This window comes from Megascapheus bottae, chromosome 9 (assembly GCF_031878675.1).
Source record: "Megascapheus bottae isolate mThoBot1 chromosome 9, mThoBot2.hap1, whole genome shotgun sequence".
Taxonomy (NCBI): domain Eukaryota; kingdom Metazoa; phylum Chordata; class Mammalia; order Rodentia; family Geomyidae; genus Megascapheus; species Megascapheus bottae.
Window position 1 is genome coordinate 61,748,632 of NC_143517.1, and position 23,113 is coordinate 61,771,744.

General features: G+C 39.0%; 1 protein-coding gene across 14 annotated transcripts in view; it reads right to left on the bottom strand.

The window, feature by feature from the left end:
- Tmem71 (transmembrane protein 71) overlaps positions 1-23,113 on the bottom strand; it is a 46,487-nt gene that overhangs the window by 17,483 nt on the left and 5,891 nt on the right. For 6 of the 14 annotated variants that reach the window (XR_016536711.1, XR_016536710.1, XM_090339423.1 and 3 more), the window contains 9 exons: positions 22,569-22,665; positions 18,776-18,840; positions 15,855-15,988; positions 14,431-14,512; positions 13,189-13,249; positions 12,474-12,686; positions 9,461-9,633; positions 3,828-4,028; positions 1,364-1,439 (listed from right to left, as the gene is read on the bottom strand). Coding sequence is in view for 12 of the 14 variants with exons in the window: in XM_090339423.1 (XP_090195549.1) it covers positions 1,364-1,439; positions 3,828-4,028; positions 9,461-9,633; positions 12,474-12,686; positions 13,189-13,249; positions 14,431-14,476 (770 nt within the window). In the remaining 2 variants the exon portion in view is untranslated. Of the gene's footprint in view, positions 1-1,363; positions 1,440-3,827; positions 4,029-9,460; positions 9,634-12,473; positions 12,687-13,188; positions 13,250-14,430; positions 14,513-15,854; positions 15,989-16,447; positions 16,513-18,775; positions 18,841-22,568; positions 22,666-23,113 lie in introns of those variants that run through there. The other 8 variants (XM_090339432.1, XM_090339430.1, XM_090339433.1 and 5 more) reach the window with 7 other exon arrangements.

The window sequence follows — 23,113 nt, forward strand, 5'->3', positions numbered from 1 at the left end:
TATTGTGAACTAAAAAAATGCTTCTCAAACCTTATAATTAACTGGTGGGCTTATTTTAAAATGCTGGTTCTCCCTAGGCCTAAATTAGCTCGTGAAGGGATAGGATCTAAGACTTGATATTTAAAGGGCAACCACCTCAAGCAATGTGAAGAACTGGACACTCCAGAGAGGCAAGCCTTGAGACTAAGACTAAGCAACACTGACCAGAGTGCACAGACCATCAGCCCCTAGGACTGAACTCTACGTTTGCATGCAGGGTAGAGAAGGGCAGGTGACACACAAGAAGTCTGTTCTCAGGTTGCTCACATTCTTGTAGCCAGCGTTAGACCACTGCCAAATAGACAGTTGAACCTCTACTAGGTCAAGGGGTAATTAAGTTCACTGAGGAAAAGTAAAGCAAGGGGTTTGTGTGATAGAAAGTGGTGTAGTGTTTACACAAGGCATCAGGGAAGGCCTTTCTGAGGATGTCATTCCATTTGCACCTATTCCTGAAAGAAGCAAGGGTGCTTTTTATGAGGCAGGCTATCTGGAGAAGATCTGTACCAACCAGGTAGGGAAAACAGCAGGAGAAAAGGCCATGTGGCGTGAACAACCTTAACACTGCTGACAACTGACCACTGTCCAGGAGTTTTGGACAAACAAAGGTCAGGAAGACATGGCAAGGACACGTAGGGCAGAAGGTAAACGAGAAACACACTTATAGTCACACCTGATCATTGCATTCTGAGGAGATGTGTGGAAGGAATGTCAGAGTTATCAGAATCAAGATGGAGTCACTTGTGTCTAACAAAAGTAAACAGTGCTCAGAAGTTAAGAAGAAAGTGTTATTGCACATGCTTGACTAGTGGTGAGCATCACAAAAGACTGTCAGAACCATGTGTTTCTGTGAGAACATCACAATCTTGCCTTCACGTCTTGGAATATTTAATCCTCCCAGAGTTTTCTACATTTACACGATAGGGTCACAGCTACTCCAGGTAAGTATCTTTACTCTCTGATACATCTTTTTTTTTTTCTGATTGTTCTTTTTCAGATGGAGGTATTTTAGGATAAAAAGTACAATAGGGAAGATGAAATCTCAGTGGGAACTACTTGTTCCCTACAGGGGACATCCAGTGTCCTCAATTTCAGGGAGGGGCACTTGCAGTGGATCTGTGGCCTTTGTTTCAACAAAGGAAACTACATTAGTCTGCACGTTTTGTGAAGAATGAAAAGAGGGCACTGATCTCTATAGGTAAATTAACAAAGCTCAACCACACAGCTACCTGAGATGCTTTGTGGAAGTAGGCAAGGAAATAATCCATCAATTAAGAGAACCATTCATCATAAAACACCGCTGCATGAGAAAAGAAATCTAAATTACCTTGCACAAGCGTAAATAATGAAGCACAAAGTAAGCAGGACTGCTTGAAAGGAAGCTTCTTGAAACAGACTGGGTTCTAAGAGGAGGAACAAATGCAAATGAGTTAGAAACCACATTATGAAATATGCTGGGAACAACTAATTCATACTAAAGCTTCTCCACTACACAGTCTTCAAATGTGTGGCAGTTTAACCAATTAGTAATGAACAAGATGGGATCACATGATGTTATATGTGGGCTATTCACTAAAAAAAGTCTCGCAAATAATCAATTTTCTCTGTATTGTAAAATGAAAGACAGGTTATGCTATTTAACACAATTTTGGATTCTCCTTTTGCTTTTCCAAGAAGAAAGATTTTATAGAGGACTCTGAGGATGATGATAATGACGGTAACAGTAAGAATGCTAAAATGTTTACAATGCCTATAATTCACAAATAGCTTTCCTATACCAAGGTGATTTTTATCAGCACAATGGTCCCAGAAGATGGCACCATTATCTCAGTTCTGCAAATGAAAAGAGCATGACTGAGAGAAATGTTGAAATCCAAGGTCACGCAGTTATGAGGTGCCGGTGCCAAAACGGCATCTAGACAGAACACAGTGTTTTGTGTAATGTAGGGACAGGCAAAGACAATTGCAATTTTGCATGCTGGGAGTCTCTAAAGATCCAGAAAGAGAGTACATATTATAAAATGTTTGTCCTTGTAAAACTCTTTCCAATCAGTGAAATTAGTTCAGCCACCTGGCAAGCCACATGACAAATGAATGCAAAGCTTCCAGTAGTTATAAATATGAGAATTAAACCACTTGCCAACCTGAGTATTAATTTTATCACTTGAAAGAAATCTGAATTGGTTTAAGGATTGTCACATAAAGACTTAAGAATTCATAAACATCTCAACTTAGTTTTGCCATGCTTTTAAAAACTCAGCTTTCTAAGAGCTGTTTAAACTAGGAATAACTATGTTACGAGTGTATTTATTCTGGCTATTTATGCCCGTGAATGAAGACTGAATCAGCTACCAAAGCTACTTAGCCCAGAATGTGGGTGGAATCCTGAGGAGTGGCAATTGAGGAGGGAGCAGTAGTAAACTATGTCGGTGTAGATGTATAGTACTTTGTACACACTGTGGATTAAATACATTCGTGGGGATTCAATTGAACATTCAGCCATGCTCCTAATGTCTGTTTGTAGTTTTCTCCTCCTTTGATTTCATGTGGAGTTTGGAAAACATTTCTTAACGGAAACAAACCGAGCTTGAAAAACTTCCAAGATCATTAGACATGGGACGGAAAGTGAATGGGCTCTGAATATGTGTTCTACAGAAAGGAGCTGTGTAATCTTTGGATCAATTATTTACAAAAACGTGGAAAGATCTTATCTTTACCAACAAAATCTGGGTGTGGTTCTGTAGATCTGTCATCCCAGCTATGTGGGAAGCAGAAATAGGAGGATCACAATCCAGGCTGACCCAAGTAGACATGGGAAATCTTATCTCAAAAATAGCCAAAACAGAAAGGGACATGACACAAATGTAGAGTATTAGTGCAAGGTCCTAAGGTCAAACCACCACGCAACAACAAAACTCCTTTAAGACTTTGGTGACTATCTCACTGGGAACTTAATGTGCAGGGCATATGCACGTTGGGAGTTTAAAGAGTGATAATGTCAGTCTTTATGACTTTGCAAGGGCAAGTAGAATGAAAATAATCTCCACCTAATCTGGATTTCAAGTAATAATAATTTTACTTTTGGTGAGTTATTCATTAGACCCTACAGTGCCTTATGTGAATTATTTTCATCATTATGAGGTAGGAACTAGGACTATCTCCATGTGCAGATAGAAATGCTAATTTTCAGAGTTCGATAAATCCCAAAGATCATTCAAAGGACTGTAGCTAAAAAATGGGGGGTGGGGCTTTGAATTTTGGCAAGCTAAAAGCAGAGTCAAGTCCCTTTCCTGTGATCCATCACAGAATTCAAATACAATTAAGCCAGTATCAGCAAACTTGAGGTTTGGAGACAGGCTTGTAGAACGTATTCTAGATCAGACAGGAGATACTAATACCTGTAGTTCTTTCCCTTTTTCTGCCAGGCACACAGCCTTAAAGGGTTGCCTAATGTCTTTCCTTTGCTTCTTCTTTTTAGACAGTATGTCAAATACACAACTAAATATAGGAAAATAGGAGACACGTGGTCCCTCTTTTCTGCTTAATTAAAACCTAGTGTTGCCATGTCACCCATGTCATCAGGATTTTTAGTTCTTCTGCTGCCTCTATGATGACAACCAAAGGCAAGCTCCCATCCTGGGAATGCCTCCTGCACACTCCAGTGGAGCCCTGGTCCTCCCTCCTCTTGCAGTCTACCCCAAAGTGCACATGAGTCACCGCTATGGTATGTCATTTGCAGGCACCTAAAGGAAGGAAATTTGTGGGTGTGACAAAGAGTGAAAATAACTCACTTGAACGATCCAGAATGTTCTCTTGAAAGTGTTCTGATGCTCTCCTAAGAGTCTGAAGAGGAGTGTCCTGGGAGATTTCTCTGAGCTGTTGCACTAGGAGGTGGCTTGAGGAGGAGGAGGAGGAGGAGGAGTTTTCCACAGACTCTGCAACTGGCTTCTTCAACTCCCACTCATCAGCCAGAGGATAGTCAAAATTATCTCCTGGAAGAGCAGAAGGGCTCATCTGTAGTATGTCTGCCTGTGTGTGTGTGCGTGTATGTGTGTGTGTGGGGGGGGGGTGGAAGAAGGAGGGGGGAGGGGGAAGGGGAGGACAGAAAGCGTTCTCTATGCTTGGTCCTCAAAAAGCAGCCCTAATCCCCTGTGACAATGCAGCAGAAGGGCTTCTGGATGTGATGACATTTCCATTGGTCCTTGCCCTCAAAGCTGAGCAAAAAAGCTCTTTGGTAGAGACTGAAAGTTTAATGAAGGAAGCCAAGCGCAATCTGATCAGAACAGAAGCAACACAAAGAAGCCTCGTGGAAGGTGCTGCTAGACCTATGTATGCTGATGACTGGTCTCGGAAGTCATTGACTTCACACCTGAAGAGCAGGCAGGAAGGTGTCAGAGAAAGAGCAGCACCGTTCACCCAGTCATGCAGTGTTTTTGTACGGATACAATAGCATGCCATTTCAACATATAATGAAATCCAAGTGACTTGGGAGGAAAATCATGAAGTTGTACCCTGAGTCCTGCGTAGAGGAGACTTGATCCCCACATGATGTTGGGGGCACTTGGATGGATGGGGATGTGTGGTGAGCGAGGAGCCTCACCTGTTTATATCATTCATCGTCATAGTAGAGCCAGATACTTCACTGATTTGACCTTGATTGAATGTGACTATGCATCAGGAACTGGCTGCGCTTCCAGAAAGCAACAGTAGATTAGACAGATGTCACTTCTGTTCTCATGTGGCATATAGTGTTGTAAGAAGCAGAGTGGGAGAATAGTTTGTGACAGGTGTCATTAAGAAAGTCCTCCTTCCATAAAATATACACTGGCTAAAATACTGTACACTAAATATCTGCTTTGCTATTTGATTCAAAGAGGGTGTTTAATATATATGTAGTTTCGTGAATAGGTATTTACGCTATGATATCCCTAGCATTAATCTAATCTTCCTTCCACAAAACAGGTGACATTGGGAAAAATGGGAAATGCAGAGTTTCAATTATGTTAAATGGATGAAGTCCAAAGAATTTCTGTACAGAATCTTGCCTACAATTAACAACTCACATGCTAAGTGTTCTTACATATCCACTCCACATACACCTAGGGACACGTGGGAAAACTGGGAGATGTTGGATATGACCATTGTCTCGATACTAGTGATGGTATCATGGGTGTGTGCATGTTCAACTCATCAGATTGTGAACATTTAATATGTGTAATTCTTATATTTTATTCATACCGCAATGGAGCTATTTAAAAACAAAAACCAAAGTTAGGTGGACAAATTAATAAGGAAGTGAGGAAGAATGGGGAACTTTCATAGCTGAGTAGGTATGCAGGAGAGGCTTGGAAGAGGTGGACAAGATTGTGAGAACACTGAAGAGATCCTTGTGCTGTGTCCCCAAGCTGCCTGGATGAAATGTAGATTTTGTCATTGAAAACAGGATGAAAACTAGTTGTGTCCTATGTGGAGTATTGGAAATTGTATGCAGAATTTCCAGGAAGAAGAGATGACGTTAAACACAGAAACCACAACCCGTAAGATTAAAAAGAAAAGACCAAAGATATTTTTATCAGTTCTAAAAAGTGATGATTTGGCCCCCACTCCCAATTTCTTTGACTAGTAACAACAAATAACAATAACAACAAATAACTTTAGTTGTATTCTAGTTAAAGACATTGAATTCATGTTGTTTCATCTGGTTTGTTTAAATGCAGAGTAGTTTGCTTCTGTCAAAATAGGTCGGTTCTGCATCTTTCCAACAGACCTTCCATACCTGGCAAGTAAAGTACATCACTGCTGCTTGTAGTGAGAAACACAAACTCACATGTAGATATTACCATCAAAACTATTTACCAAATATAATCATTGGGGAATTACTGTTTCGGGAGAATTATTGTTGTAGAGAAAACCTTGGACTATAAAAATGGTGACTTGCCTGTCTTAGGGCTGACAGGATTAGAGTTTATGGATGATTCTCCTTCAGACTTCTCTGTAAGAATTCCTTCTTCCCTTTCAGGATGACTTATAGACTCTGGGAACACATCCCAGAATCATGATAGCAGAGTCTGAGGAGCTGTGACATGCCCACGTCTAAAGACTGAATTGCTGCTAATGAGAAAGGTGTCTTCACACAGCTGGGGAAAGGGTGAGCTGAGGACAAATCAAGCAGGCAAAAAACATCCTCTCTCTCTTAAAAAGAAAATGAAGCCAGGGAGAAAATCGAGGGAAGTAGTGTTTGATTGCAGCCATTGCACAGAGAGAAAACAGCAAACAATTTAATTTTGAATTCTTCAGGAATCTTCCAACATGGCTGTATTTCCAGAAAAAAAAATAACTTGCTCATAAAATTCACGGATGCTCGGGTAAATCAGGAAAACGAGAAGTCTGAGGAAGAGATGATTATAGCTGACAGCCGAGATGAGAGATTTCTAAAGCTTGGGCATATCCAGGTTGACTAATTACTGATTTTGGAGCTGGGTGGTTTGATTTGTTATATATTTAGAAGATATTTGACAACGATGAGAATTTTAATAAGAAACCTCACGCACATGCAGAACCACTGTGGTCCAACTCTTTTAAAGTTTGTTTGGACATATTTGGAAGAGGCAACTGTGGCAAAAGTAAATGTTAATTTCCAAATACATGAAACATTGCCTTTGGAATCATTTTTCTAAACTTTAGTCATCAAGCCTGGTTTCCCCCATCTTTCTTACACTAGGAACTTAATTCTTCTTAAGTAATTTAATATTTTCTTCAAAGAGTTTCCTTTTACACTCTTTATTCTAAAGGAGTCTTTATATAAACCATTTAAATGTTCTACAGAGAGAAAATAAATGTTTAAAAGTACCCATGATGAAAATAGAGCCTTTTAGTTATGTATGTAACTGATGTAGCTGTCCTGAGACCATTCTTTGGAAAAAAGAACTTCATTTAAATAGAAAGCAAAATAGAAAACATTTGGGAATCAGAAGCTACTGAGCTCTACCTAGAGCAGGCCTCCTTGGTACTATCAGAAGAGGGGCCTAATTCTCTCATTGTGTAATTAGCGATGTTCATTTCAGTTGGGCCCCCAAATGGGAAGAAACTTGCTCTAGAAGCTAACCTTTAATGGACAGATGGAAACTTGCATAAGCATTTGGGATATGAGCACTGGCCAATGAGAAGAAGAGGCAGCCTTCAAAAGGATGTTGGTAGGTAGGGGTGGGGATGAGGTGGTAGGTATTGGAAAATGGGGATTGTAATAGTAGATCCCTCAAAAGTTCTGGGAGTCTGCAATGATATACCATATTATGGATTTTGTTTATGATGATCTGAAAACTTCATTACTATTCATTGAATAGTTGATTAATTATAATAAATTAATTATAATAAATAATTGATACAATTACCTGATCAATACTATTAATCAATTAGCTACTATTTTTTATTGTCGGGATAATGTATAGAAGGGTTATAGTTACATTTGTCAGGTAATAGCTGCCTTACTTCCCACACATTGATACCCCTTCTCATGTTTTGTCCCCACTTCCCTCCTCCCAGCACTTCCCAATCATCTTGTTTTCCCCTTCCCTTTTCTATTTCTTATAAACAAATAAACATATATACAGATATGCAACTATTATTAATTAGAGACTTCTGCTCAATCTCCTAAAATTTTTGCTTGATGCTCACTTACTTATGGCACTATATAGGTTAATTTTTACTCCAGGAACCTTTCCTGTTTCTCCAGTTGGCTTCTAAATCGCTATCTCTGGATCCTTTCATGCTCATGAATTTCTTTATCTAGTTTACCAGCTTTGACTGGTTATCTTTCGAGGTCCCATAAGCACCTCAAATACTATCCATATAAAATGGGATTCAATGTTACTTTTCCTGACTTCGGTCTGTATCTTTCCTCTGTTTTTGTTCCTGTAGAGCAGATAGGCATTGTACACAATATCAGCCCCTGTATCTGATGGTACTTTTTAATAAATCACCCTTGTTTCATTCTCAAAGGAATTCTTTGTGCTATTATTTTTCTCTTTGTACGCATGAATGCACAGAGAACCAGAGGTGTTAACTAACTTTCCTTTGGAGGAAGAGTTAAATAGGAAAAGGACTTGGATTCAGGCCTATCAACATTCCAGAGAAAATTCTCCTCATCACTCTGCCTTACTATCTTTCTGTCTCTGGTGTTTGGCAGAATACTTCACCTATTATTTTGACCTGGAAAAAAATATTCCTTAAATCTCTTCCTTCCTTTGTGTTTCCACCACTAATTCCTAGCCTGCAAATTGTTTGCAATTGTTTCTGAGCTCCCATTAACTATTCCTCAAGCATTCTTCACTGCACATTACCTCATGGGTAACTTTGAACATCCAAATCTGATGTGTCCTTACCCTGCTTAAGGTTATAAAATACACATAATTTATGAGATAAAAACCCAACCTTTCACATGGCACATTGGTTATTTAACCAACCATAGTCCATCTTTGCAAGTCCCTTCTCTTCAGGTCCTGCATGTACTTCCTTGTTATTCAGGAAAACTGGAATGCACTTGGTTTTCTTAACCACGTGTTTATATTAAGGAGTTGTTTCTTCCTTTAACGAGCTCTTATTCTATTTTAAAAGTAAGTCTAGTTTTGTGCACACATGTGCAAACACACACACATACTCACACATAAACAAATGAATGTGAAACCCAGTGCAGTCTCTATAACATTGTGCCAGTGTCAGTTAACATTTTTTGATGACAGGGCCAGAAGCATGGCCTGGTGGCAGAGTGCTTGTCTAGCATGTATGACAACCCACAGTTGATTCCTCAGTAACACATGCACAGAAAAAAATGCCAGAAGTGGTGTTGGGGATCAAGTGGTAGAAAACTAACCTTGAGGGAAAAAAAGCCCGAGGACAGTGCTCAGGCCCAGAGTTCAATGCCTCATACTGGCAAAAAAAACTTTTGATGACATTCTCTAATTGCACATATTGTTAATTGTGGGCAAAAGTGGATGAATGCAACTTAGGCCCTCTCTATTAGTTTTTTTTTTTTACAACATCACATGAATTTTTAACTAATTACTGCAAATTAAAATATCTAAAAATGTAATACTGAATATTTCTGCCAGAAATCAGGTTGAGAAAAAGAGTAGGTATATAACTATAAGAACTATTTATTATGATGGTGTTGTATGTCTCTGCTAATTTGTTCTTTGCGCCTAGACAGTGAGGTATCTAGTGGATTTGACTCATGAAAGGAGAGTAAAATCTTCCTTACAAAAAGTGCAGTCTAGGCATTTGATAAAGACAGACCTGGGTCTGCGGTCTAGTCTCTCTTGTCAAAGTGGTGGTCGTCTCTCTGGATTGTAAATTGGTCCAGAACCACAGGCTCAACAGTACTCATCTGGACGCCATGTGTCACTATAGAAGTGAGGAGCAAACTCACCATCTTTATTGTGATGTATTGTACCCCGGGTCCTGACATCTTCCAGCCAGATTTCCTCACGTGGGGAAGAATTTATATCATCGAAGATACTTCCATCCAGCCAGGAATTAGAGGCTCTGGGGTTGAAGAAAGAAGAAAGAGAATGGCGAATTCTCTTTTTCTTTCGGAATACTCTAGGAAGAAATGGAAGAGACCTAGTGAACAATGAGTAGCAGAATTGAAACAGACTCTACTTGATGTGTAGAGAATCGTTTTCTTGTTTTAATGCACGAATAATTTAATTAGTCTCTTGTTTAGTTTAAAACACTATTTTGAGAGGATAAATTCCATTTGCTAGAGCAAAAAGAGATTGTATGTACGAGGAGTAGCTTTGATTAGGAGCAGAATTTTTTTTAGAGTATAACTTTTTTTAGAGTATTACTTTTTAGACCCCAAATCCACATACTATGGGAATTCCAGAGACCTTTCTTAAGATTCTGCTGTGTGATGGGATGTTGGATCAATATCAGGGATATTGAGATAAAGACAAAATCATGTGCACCCAATAGTCATCATTTACTGCAGGAGAAAAACAAGAACAATACAGATACACCTAATATTTTCCTTATTCTGGGCCAGTTAGCTTTCTTAGTTTGTTACACAGATGAACTTACATCACTCTTAAAATAATCAAATGAGGTAGGTACTATTATCACTCATTTTTGAGATAAAAAAACTAAGACCCAATAAAGTTAAATGGCTAAGGCCATGCAGATAGCAAATTAAATAGTTGGTTAGCAAGCCCAGACAGTGTAGCTCTATAGCCTCTTGTGCTCACCATGTCATGTTGGGGACACATGTTCTATAAGCATTTCTAAGAGGCTGTGTTTAGAGCACTGGAAACCCAATGCTAATTGTAAGTCAAGGTGTCTTTCTGGGTTATGTGAGTTCTAAGCTATCCAATATAATCTGACCTGTTCATTGAAGAGTCAGCTGCTCCCATGTGGAAGCATTCTAGGAAATAAGGCTAGAGAGGTAAAAGGGACAGATGATGCTAATTCCATCGGCTCAGACCTGTAACCTCCAAGTGTGTGGTTTGAACTCTTTTGGACAAAAAGTCCATGTGATTCTGTTTCGAAAATAGCCAGCTAAAAGTAGGAATGGAAGCTTGGCTCAAGTTCTTGAGTGGTAGAGCAATAGCTGAACAAGCAAGCAGAGCATGTAAAGCCCTAGGTTCAAACATTAGTACCACCAAAAAGGGGAAGCAGTTGATAAAGGAAGTTTAATAATAGTCAAAAATGGAGGCTAGAAGAAAGAAATGTTGGTGACATGATTTGGTTTGCATTTCCAAAAGTCTTTTGATTACAGAGGATAGCATGAAGGGACAAGACTGGGGGCAGAGAGGCCATTCAAGCACAAAACAGTAACTTTTTGGGGTGCCTGCATGGCTTGTGCTGCCCTCTATGCTGAGAGTCTGAACTGAAGCCAAATAATGCAAAGAGGAAATGAGACACTTTTCCCTTTTTAACGTGCTGCTCTCCTGTGGGGGCATCCACAGCTGCTCTCAGAAGATGCATTTTGGATCGGGTTTCCCTGAGTATGTAGATGGAGAACTGTAAGACTTGGGCATTCTTATGCTGATGATTCTCAAAGAGGATGATTATGGCTCTTAAAAAAGATTACATTATCTGGCCTGATAAAGCAGGAATTACATATTTTTTTTAAAAAAGGAATATATTAAAAAAATAAAATATAGAATAAAAAACAATAGAACTGGTGAAATCAAAAGGTCTTTAAAAAGATAAAAAATGACCAAGAAAAATAAAAACTGAAATCAAAAACAAAACAAAAAAGAAATATTTCACTATTTCTGAAACATCTTGTACTAAGAAAGAAATACTCCCAGCAGATGAGTAGTGGAGGCCAGAGATACTGTAACTATTCTACAGTGCACAGAAGAATCCATCACAATACAGAATTTTCTCACTTGGACACCAGTGACCTGTAATCCTAGCTACTCAGGGGGCTGAATCTGAGGCTCATGATTTGAAGCCAGTCAAAAGCAGTCAAAGCAGAAAAACATATGACACTCTTATCTCAGATTAACCAGCGAAAAGCTAGAAGTGGGGCTGTGGCTGAACTCAGAGAACACCAGCCTTGAGCTAAGCAAGAGATCCAGGTCTGGGCACACACATGTGTGTGAGTACACATGTACACATGCATACACACACACACACACACACACACACACACACACACACACACACACGTCCATCTCTGCATTGCAATCACTTTTACCTATATGAACATAAATCTCAATATTTTCACTTGATCCCTCTTTATATACAGAATAAAGTCCAGTCTTCTTAGCGTGATGTAACCCCCTCCCCCTTTCTTGTGTGCTCAGCCTTGTTCATACTTCTCACTCAGGGTGTGTCCTTGCTCAGCTTTGGACATTCTCCTAACCATTCCAGGATTCTTGGGACTATATGTCTGTGTCCTCTATCCAGAAGTTTTGTTTCTCACTTCACTTTTATCTAACATGCCACATCTTCTAAGACTAAATCAATCACGACCATCTCTGAGGAGCTCAATTTTTACCTCTTTCATAAGTGCAGGTCTCTCTCTCTCTCTCTCTCTCTCTCTCTCTCTCTCTCTCTCTCTCTCTCTCTCTCTCTCTCTCTCTCTCTTACTTTTACTACAGTTGTATTCACTATATCTGTATCTTTGCATCTGGACTGCTTTAGTTCATTTTTAGGTACCCCTATCTTGGATTCCTCTTTAAGGTCCACAATCTCAATCAACAATGAGGCCCTTATTTTTTTCACCAGGTAATTGGATAATTTTTTCTAATTTTTGACATTAGAAATAGTACTGAAATGACCATCTTTACATATAGGTTACCTATGTACAGTGCATTTATGCAAAATCAGTACTGGAAGTATAATTGTAGGATTATAAATTCTTGAGTGGATGCACGGATGAATGATGGATGGATGGGCTTGATTGTTTTCATGCAATGTTCTCTGCTTACCTAATTAAGTTCTCCTTGTATATGACACTGGTCTGAGATGGGTGCAAGGTGATGTTCCCATCACCATCACAGAGGAAGCTGTCCTCTGTCCAGATGTAGTAGCCATTGGTGAGGAGCCTGGGACTCCTGCGGCAGGCATGGTGGCAGCCTGTTAAGGGATCTATGGAACAGCATTCGAAGGAACTGTCACCATCCTGGAAGTCACAGGCAAATCTAGAGAGAGGAAAGACAAATGCTGGGAAGAAATTTCAATGATGCCTATGGAAGGAATGAGACTGATGACTGAGATCAGAGAAAAAATGGGAGCGCAAAATACAGACACCCCGTTGACCACTTGTAAAATCTACTTGTTTGAGTGGTGCATAAAATATGGCCACTGAATGTACTATGTGGAATAGTGCCTCTTATAATAACATGAGATGGGGAAGTATATTTAAAAGAACATCTACTGAAGAAAAAAGTACACATGCATCCCGTTCAATATGGTTTCTCCACTTAGCAAAGAAATAAGTGAAAACTCTCTACACTTAAAATGTAGGCATGTTCCAAAGAAAGAATTTCATTCCTGGAGTAAGGTAGTTTTCATCCTCTTTTAAGACAGAACTGCAAATACATGGGCACACATGGTCTGTACGATAGGTAAAGTGGTATTTCTAAACCAGGACAAAATAAGAATGGAAAGGAATCTGATGGTTGAGAAAACCTCACGCCTTACCTTGAGAAAAGCCATTCAGGAGACAGATCTCCAACAGGTTCTCTATCTGACCTGGAGGAATCTACATAAAGAAATGCACGAGAAAGTTTTACATCTTACCCAATAGGACTGGCCAAACACCTGTGAATAGCTGATGTCTAGGCTCAGAAGAAAGACCAGAATTGTGAACCCATCCAGTACACCAGCTAACCACAACTCATCTCCAAATCCCTACAGGAGACACAAAATGATACAGGAACTTCCTATTCTGTCTCTTCTTATACTCTACCACCTTCCAAAAGTTCCTTAGTGCAGCATTTGGCAATAATAGAATCATTAACCCTCCAACAGAGCTTAGGAAAGGGAGAAAACATCCCATGTAAAGCTAAGGAAAATGGCCATCAACTCCCAATGTATTGGTTATTGCAGCTTATGCAGTAATCTGAGGAATTCGGTCAATGCACATATTCTTCCACTTTAATGCATTTAAACAAACTTCTAATGTAAGGTAGGAGCAGGAGACATCAGACAATATAGAGGAAGTTTTGACTATTTTGGTCTGTAAAGTTTTCCAATATAGGAAGCTGATGAGCTATCTTCATTAGAGAGTATCCATTCATCCGTTCAAGCTGAGCTACAGGTGTAGTCATTGGTGTGGGGAGAGTTTCAGCTGATTAATGAACTAATTCTGATTAGTGCATGTAAAGCAATGGAGTCAGGAAGTCTAAGAGTTAGGCCCAGTGAAAGTAGAATCATTTATGGACAATTAATATCCCACACAAACACAGAAATTTACGCCTTCAGGACTGAGCTAGTTGTTTTGTCAGGAGAAAATTGTGGGTGTGTAAGGTAGGGTGAGAAGTGGGTTGAAGGAGGAAATAACAAGAGGAAGGAAGAAGTGAAACCACTGCCATTTTAACAACGCCCTTGTTTTCTGAAAGTAGCTATCAAAATCATTCAGCACTTTTTTTTTCTAGACAAACAGCTTTGAATCTTAATAGTAGCTGATAAACAATCTCCTTTCATATTTATGCATAGGCATCTTTAAAATGGTGATTTTTTCCACTAAGAGAAAAAAATGCCACATTTCCCTCAAGGAAAGAGATGAAGTCAAAATCATTGCCAACAAGCACACTGGCATTTAAGAAGCACAAGCTACTGACAGATGGTTAATGGTCTGAGTATCAGCAAAATCAAAGCAAGGAAATTGCTAAAAAGGAGTCTAATCATTTCAAAGATAATTACGTATAACAGTTCTCCTACATTTATTTGCTACTGGGGTCGACATCAGTTGAGTGATTCGATACATCTTGGGAAGGCCGCTCGTTCAAACTTCACAGATTTTCTGCAAAAGACATTATATATATATATATACATATATATATAGACGGACTATATATTAAAAATAGAAAAAAGGATGCCAAAACAGATGGCATCTACTAATTGCACTAGTCAGATTTGTTTGCTGAAATAGTACAGGAATGGAGGATTGAAGGCAAGAGACCAGATTGTATGGCTTCAGTAAGCATGGATCTGCTTGAGACTTTGTATGCTGTGTTCTATTGTATCTCTCAGCTAATCTGATTCATCTTTTCCTAGAAATAAAGCATTTTGTTTGTGAAAGAAAGACTTATAAAGGCTGATTTGTCATTCAGATAAAATAAGTATGAGTTACTTACTTCAGAAATCTACAAAATGACTGGTCCTAGTGTCTGCCCCCCCCCCAATAAATTTACTTGTACTTAAGTCATCTGACACAGAACAGTCTCATTATGTTTATCTTCGACAGAGTTTGAAGATAGTGTTTGGGGATGAGTGTCAGTCTTTTACCCAATGGCTGGAACCATTGACAAGTGGCCATAAAGGCTCTGTGCTTTTTTTGTAATTATTATCAGCTTGTTATCATCCTGGACATTCCTAAATGAACACAGAGCTCAAAATAGTGTTTAGAATGAGCAGATCTCAAAGTCAGTTCCAGTGCACATGCAATTTACTTCTTCAGTTACAAAATAAGCACATATCAATGTATCATTTACATAAACTTTGAGCAGTTACTTCTCTTACAACAGTTTACCTTCTGTTGATTATTGGGCTTTTTATATATGACTACCCTAAGAGCCTTGCAAATCAAACTACAATCTTTCTGATTCACCACTTTAACCATTTTTTTAAAAAACATGATAGCTAGTATTGGATTATTTCAAAAGTATAATACAATAAGTCACTCATGCCAGTTCTAGAGCCTCACACTAAAGAATATAGAAACATAATTAGAAACCACATCATCAAGCTTGTAAGTTCCCTTTAAAAGACACAGGAAGGTTTTTCTAGCATTCCTTGGAAGATCTCTAAAACAAAGCACACATTTACAAAATCTCACTTGTTTGGAATAAAAATAATATAAGGTTTATAATCTAAGACATTAGTAGGTCATTCATTTTCATTTTTGATCAATATGTTATGAACATGCCCAGCCCAAATTACCCTATGTTAGTTCTACTCAAGCATCAAGCTTACTCTGAAGCAGCAGATTCTGCAGTAGTTAGCAAGATCTTACTGTTTTGCATGATAAATGTGTGTAGCTGTCTTCAGGCAGTACACTGACTTGCGGTCAAGAATTAGTCACAGAGAAAACAATTTCCCCTACAACTGTACAAGTTTTCAAGAAAAATATAATTTGCTCATACATATTCCTTCCAGAGGGGATCCCGGTCTCTTCTTCCAATGGATAGACGACGGAATAATACTGAAATGCAAAGCTTCCTGTGACATACAGCAATGTCGAGGGCTGGGTGGTTCTTCAGCTGGAAGTAACTTCAGGCTGTCAACAAGTGCAGAAGGGGCAGAAGTCTCTTCGTAAAGGAAGTCCTGTCGTCTCTCTAAATAGACACCACACACACACACACACACACACACACACACACACACACACACACACACACACACACACACCTGTCCTGTGCAATGGCTGAGACTTTTTGGTCTTTAATGGTTGCTCATTTTTTTCTCTGTATCCTAGAAAAGAGTATCTCAGTCTTGTGAAAGTCAGGTTTACAACCCTGCTTGTTTTCTTTCAAAAGCAGCCTGCGTAACCAGCAGCAGGACATCAGAATGAGGTCACACTTCCTGTCAGGCTCACAAATTGGTGCCATTCACACTGGGGATCTGGTGAAGTTCATGGACAGTCTCCTGCACCAACAGCTGAAGATTCACAACCCTAGAATCTGGCCACCTTATACTGTGATGGCTTAAGGCTTGATTTTCTGAGCTACCAACTCACCCCAAGTTTCAGGAACTGGAGGAAAACTTGCAGCAAAGCCAGTCTTTTTGTTTTCTATCTTCTGGTTACGTTTGCTTATGTGTAGTACGTTGTTAGTTAGACCTTTGTCCACTATTTAAATACAAAGAGAATAATGGCACTGATGCTATTCAATACAGATTTAGATAACAGGAGCACAGGCTTAGGAAAATTGTTACAGTGGTAATATGTTGATGGAACAAATCTTAGCTTTTTCAAAAACTCTATTGGTAGCACATTATATCTTCATTTATATTGTGGTAATACCTAAAGAACTTGACACTGTTCATGTGTCTCCACACATGTATGCTGTTCAAGTGATAAAAGAATTATCCATTCCATAAACTGGGAAGTGGAAAGATTATGGATTTTAACTATCTACCATATTAATGATGTGGATTTGGACTCTGGACTTAGCATTGCAATTTTCTCAAATACAACAACATATTCTTTACAGAGTCCTTTGGAGAACCAAATTAAATGAAAGGAATGTTTGAAATTAGATAGGGAAGGGGGGAAAACAAGATGAGGGCTGGGGGTGGGTGGGAGGGAAATGGGGACCAAGACACGAGAAAGGGTATCAATGTATGTGAATTAATGCACCTTCTATCTGGCAAATATAATGTAACCCTTCTATTAATTACAATAAAAATATATGAAAAAAATTGTACAGGATGCTTTCTATAAAGTCACTTTTGGAGTCCTATGTTGTTCAGGCTGGCAGAAAAGTTGATGTCACCTATTTTGGGGATATCTTCACCCCCCTATATTTGTGCAACATGACATGTTCTTCTGTGGTATATATAGGACCCAGGCATTCAAGATTCAAATCCAGATGTGATAGCTTCTGGGTTTGTATTCTTTACATAGGACTAGCATTGACTATATCATATGCATTTGAGTGTTTTCTATAACCTAGGCATTGAACTCCACACTCTACATTCAAGACTTGACTTAAATATCATACAGTCCACCAAATACATGTGGTGAAATGGAAGCAAGATTAGAAAGTCTGTATTTTTTTTTTTGCCATTTCAGGGCTTGAACTCAGGGCCTGAGCACTTGTCCTCGCTTTCTTAAGGTTAGTGCTCTACCACTTGAGCCACAGAACCATTTCTGGCTTTTTTCTATATATGTCGTACCAAGGAATCAAACCCAGGTCTTTGTGCATGCTAGGCAAGCACTCTGCCACTAGGCCAAACTCCCAGCCCCTGTAGATGGTTTTCTCTCGTCACTGCCAAAGGCCAGAGCTGGATTGTCATCCACACTGCTCTAGGACTCTTCTGTCTTCAGACTCAATTGTCTCTTGCCTTGAATCATAAGCCTTAGTATCCCCACTGGCCCAGGACCTTTCTAGATGGCCAAGGGGCTTTCTTTCTCACCCCTTTCTGACTTGCCCTCTGCTGACTCCACATTCATCTCCTGCTTTACTTCATGCTTTTTCTTAACATTTCCAAGCACGTAATGGCTTACAGTTGATTTGTTGTAATGATTGATGTGCTCCCCAGCTAAAACATAACTTTGAAAGGACTAAGAGTATTTTTATTTTCCTAATTCCTATAGCACAAGGAAAAAACATTGCTGTTCATATAATAACACATCAATCATTTTTCCCATCAATTAATTTTTAGGATCAACAATATGTGAATTAAAGTCCAGGCATATCTGACTTCAGAACTTTTGTTCTGTTATTAGAAATTAGTGTTGCTTCAAATATGTTCCACAGTTTGCTCTGTCCTCCACAATCAACACAGGATGGGGAAAGAGAAAGAACACATTTAAAATACATGTAATACATGGAAAGTTCTAAGACTTCTAAAAAATAGAGACGACTATATATATTTTAAATTTTATTTGGCATTCTGACCACACACAAGTAAAATGGTCTTACCATTACTGGTAGAAATATTTGCCCAGATAATATCTCCCACTACTTGTGTTCCAGAACTGTAGTTCACATCATGCAATATGCTGTGAACTACCCAGGATCATGGAGAGGTAAGTAAGAATGATGTAGCATTTCTTGCCAGTTCCTTCTCAATGCTATTTGTCTATAGGATGTTATTTGATAGTCAGGATGTTTGAGATCATTTTGGAAAATTTTTTTGCTATAGATTTGTGAACTTGACTAATAAAAAAATACTACAGCAAATATGTAATCACATCAGCCTGCTTAAGCACCTCATGTATTTGTGATCTCTTCTTCCTACCCTAACTTCATCTTTCTCTGATATATTGTGTTTTGTTGAACCACATCAAATTCTATCCAATGCATCAAGCCAGAACATTAGGAGAAACCAATACCATTACCTGTATAGCTCTTCAGTGTCACACACTCTTCCCATTGCCGTCTTTGGGGCTCCAGCTGCCACCTTCTGTTAGGGGAATTTGGTATCAATATTCTGTCACTTGGCCCCTTTTTGATATATTCATCAAGTCACAGCAAGAATGATCTTTTTCTATATGAATACACGATTATATCATTCTTCTAAATGTTTCAATGGCTTGTATAGCTCTTTTCCCAGAAATAAACCATCCCTATAATCTATGAGGTCTTGTGAAATCCAAGTCTGCCTGTTTTCCAGCCTCCTACCTGCTCTGTCTTCCCTATAGAATTAGACCATACTGAATTTCTTTCAGCTTTTTCAACTGTTCAATTTTGGCCCTTTTTCTCGATTTCTCTTTCCTGAACAGTTCGGTCTCTGAGTAACTTCTCTGATCGTCCCAGAGCATATTACAGAGTTCATGCTTCTCTACATGTTTTCTTAGAGGCATGCATCACAATTTTTCTTAATGTTTTCTTTCTTCTAGTGTGAGCTTTAGAATTATAAGACCCCATTTTTTCCTTTTTGCTCTCCTGGAGTTTATGAATAACATAGAATCTAGTGCACAAAAGACACTTAATATGTGAGTATGAATTTCCATCATCTATGTCTGGCTGGGCACTTCGCCACACATTGTGCAAAATTTTATCAGGGCCAGAAGGAGATATATGGTCCAAAGTCTGGAAAGCTAATAATATGGAAGGAACGAGAGAAAGTTTATTATAGCCATCCTGCCACAGTAAGAATCACCTTTCAAATCTTAGTGGTTTATGGCAATAAATTTTATGTTCCCATGTGGTAGCTTCATTATGTGTCACCTTGCCTAATTTCTAAACTACATTTCCTAGACTTCTTTCCTTTCATTTTCTAGTTAGGATTGATCTTAAGAGCAAGACGTGCAAGATTAGAAAGGTGGAGATGGAGGAGGAGCTGTGCTGATTGCTTGACATTCACTGTACATCAGACTGTTATAGGGCAAGCACATTTCCATACACTTTTGGAATGAATGGATGCTTCCTTTCCATCAGCTTCACAAATTGTGGCCCAGGAATGGCTGTGGCTGAGCAGCAAGACATTTGCTTTCATTTTTCTCTTCAGGATATCCCTGGCCCTAAAGGTAGAGCCTCATAGATAATAAGAGCCCAATATGGCTCTCAGTGAAAGACAGCTGCAGGTTCCAGCTGGCTTGTGTGGATTCTGTTTTTTCCTGCTTTGGGCTACTTCATGTCCATCTAAACACAGGTAACTGTCCTGTGACTTCTAGTACATTGTACCTTTTTCAAAACTATTTAGTTATTTAGGCCAGTTCTGGGGCTTGAACTCAGGGCCAGAGCACTATCTCTGAGCTTCTTGATGCTCAAGGCTACTGCCACTTGAGCCACAGTGCCCCTTCCAGTTTTTTTCTGAGTAGTTTATTGGAGATAAGAGTCTCATGGACTTTCCTGCCCGGGCTGGCTCTAAACCATGATTCTCAGATCTCAGCCTCTTGAATAGCTAGGATTATAGGCGTGAGCCATCAGTGCCCAGCTAGTTCCATGTATTTTAAAAAAGGAAAACCAAACACGTTGAACTCTCTTATCAGAGTGAATAGTCATATGAGGTTCAGTCCTTATTTTAAACAGCTGGCACACTCTCTGTCATTCCAAGTTGTGCTACTTCTGCTTCAATCTGACTCCCACACTTTGTCCTGAGATGGTTGCTCAGCTTTCTATACCATCATTTTAGGAGCAAAGCTGGAAGATAAACCCCACAGGAGACTGCCTTCTTGATGAAGAGGGAAGAGAAAATGAGATTTGGGAAAAGACCATTATGGTCTTTAAGGCTTCTTTTCCTAACTGGCATTTGAAATATCCACTCATCAGTAACTAGCCAAAGCCAAGTTCAAATGTCAATGAAGTAGGGAGGTACAAAGAGTCCCGGGACAATAGGTGGCATCCTATAACAGATGTGTACTGGAGGAGTTAGTTACTGGGAATGCCTGTCTAATTTATTATGTTCTCCACATGGACACAAATATTTATATTCCCCTCACCTATGACTCAAAAGTGTCATATACATTTCTCCCCAGGGGGATACCCCAAACCGCCATTTCAATCGGAAACCAACTTCAAATCTATGGCCTGATAATAAATTCTGTGTCAGTGTGGGATCCTGTAGATAGAGAACCTGAATCATTTTGCCTTCGCCTAACATTCGCTACTGTAACCGGGCAGAATATCTCCCACAAATGGCAGTAATGGCTATCACAGAGCTACCATTAGTCCAGTGATACTGAAACTAAAAAGTCAAGTGCTGTGAAAGCCTTGCCCCCTGTGAATGGGAAACATTCCTTATTATAGCTTTGTTTCTTCTCTCATTGGTGACAATCGAAGCGATTGTTTGTAGCTCTTGGCTCTTCTCTCTGGAAGTAAAAGTATTCCTATTCCATTCTCTCATTCACTACCTCCAAAGACTAGAAAATGTACCTTGAATGAGAGAGAGAGGGAGGGAGTTGCTTAGAAATGAGGGCTGAGTTAGGGGAGGTACTCTAGAGAGCTACAGAGATTAAGAAATTGCTTAGTAACAGGCTGAATAGAAGCGTATATCACAAGAATCAGGAATATAGTTTATTTATCTCTATGATCTCTAGCAGCTAACACAGGACTAGAAGCAAAGTAATCCAAGAATGATTAGAAACTATGTTTTCATGAACTCAGAGAGTGAAACTAATGATTAGATAAATGGATCTCTGAAAAATGTCAGTAAGAATCATTAGGAAACAGCTGGCATTTATTTACTGATGGTAGTTTGTGGAACATGTAAGTCTTCTATACAATTTAATTCTCATTATCACTCTATGAAGTAGGTTTAAAATTCCTAAACATGTTGGTAAATGACTGGAGTCTAATGTATAATTCCTAGTCCTGTTCCAAATCCTTGGCTCTGATGTACCTTACTGTTTCCAGTTTCTGTTAAAAAGTAGCAAAAGCAAGTTCTTGGATTTATTTCCTTCAAATGTACAGTAAGAATCCCTATCATTTTGAAAGGAGAGAAGGATGGAAGGAAGAAAGAAAAGAAGGAGGGAAGAAAGAAAGGAAGAAAAAGGAGGGAAGAGGAAAGAAGGGAGGGAGGAAAGAAAGAAAGAAAACCATAAGATATTTGCCTTTATTCTTGTAAAACTGGTTCTGTTGAGTGTTTTGCAAAAGCATAGAAGAGGAAGTAATTCAATACCTGACCACAGGGTATGTTGCTTCAGAATCTTTCCTAAAGTACGGGCAGTGGCAATGTGGTACTGACAGCTCTTCACCCTCCTCTGCCCTCCAGAGGGAAAACTGTTCTATCAGAATGTCCAGCAGTTACCCAGGAGATGTTGGCATTGCTTTGTGGTCTTGGCTGAGAAGATAGTCACAGACAAATTGCAAATAGCCTTTAAAATGCTCCCACATGCTGAGTCTTAACAACCTGAATCCCCAAACTACCTCTCAGAATGTTGTTCTACTCAACTACACTAATAATTTAAGATCAGAAAATGTAGCTTATTCATTATTAACCTAACCCTACTCTCAACACACTTCAGCTTGTTCCATAAATGCTTTTGAAAAAGAAATGGAATGATATTTTTCTTAGCATTTGAATTAAAAGGCAGTAATAGCGATAACATCTACATAAAGCTCTTCTGTGATTCTTTCTCTTCAACATATAATTTGAAGATTGCTTCCTCTAGGCAGTCTTCCCTGACTTGTCCAGTCAGAATGAACATATTTCTTTAGCATGTCTATTTCAAATTGATTTATATTTACCTTCATGTTGTATCATTTTCTTTCTGCATTCAGCTCCTCCTTTCATAGTATGGTACTCATTTTTATTTTTTCTTCTTGTTCCTTCACTAGACATCACCTAGTTATTAGGTTTGCAAAATAAAATACAAGTTTTAGAGATCTATGTGCTGAATATGTGACTCCTAAATTCCTATATGGAAGCTCCAATCGTAAATATGATGGCATCTTGAGGTGAGGGCCTTTGGGAGTTAGGATAGTGTCCTTGCGAATAACAACAAGGCCTTTAAAGGAAAGGAAAGCCATTCTGTGAGCAGTTAGTGGCTTACTGCAGACCAGGCAGGGAGTTCTAGCAATGAAACTGACATTTTGTCTTGGGCTTCCTAGCCTCTAGGAGTATTAAAATAACCTCTCTTTCTTCAGTCACCTATTTTATGATATTTTTCTATTCCAGTAGCTTTAATTTACTAAAACATGAATTCAATGAGTAACAAATGAAAGCATCATGTTCAGATTTTTGTATTTGAAGATGTTGTTCAGTTGAGCTACCTGTATTCTTAAGGAAAAAC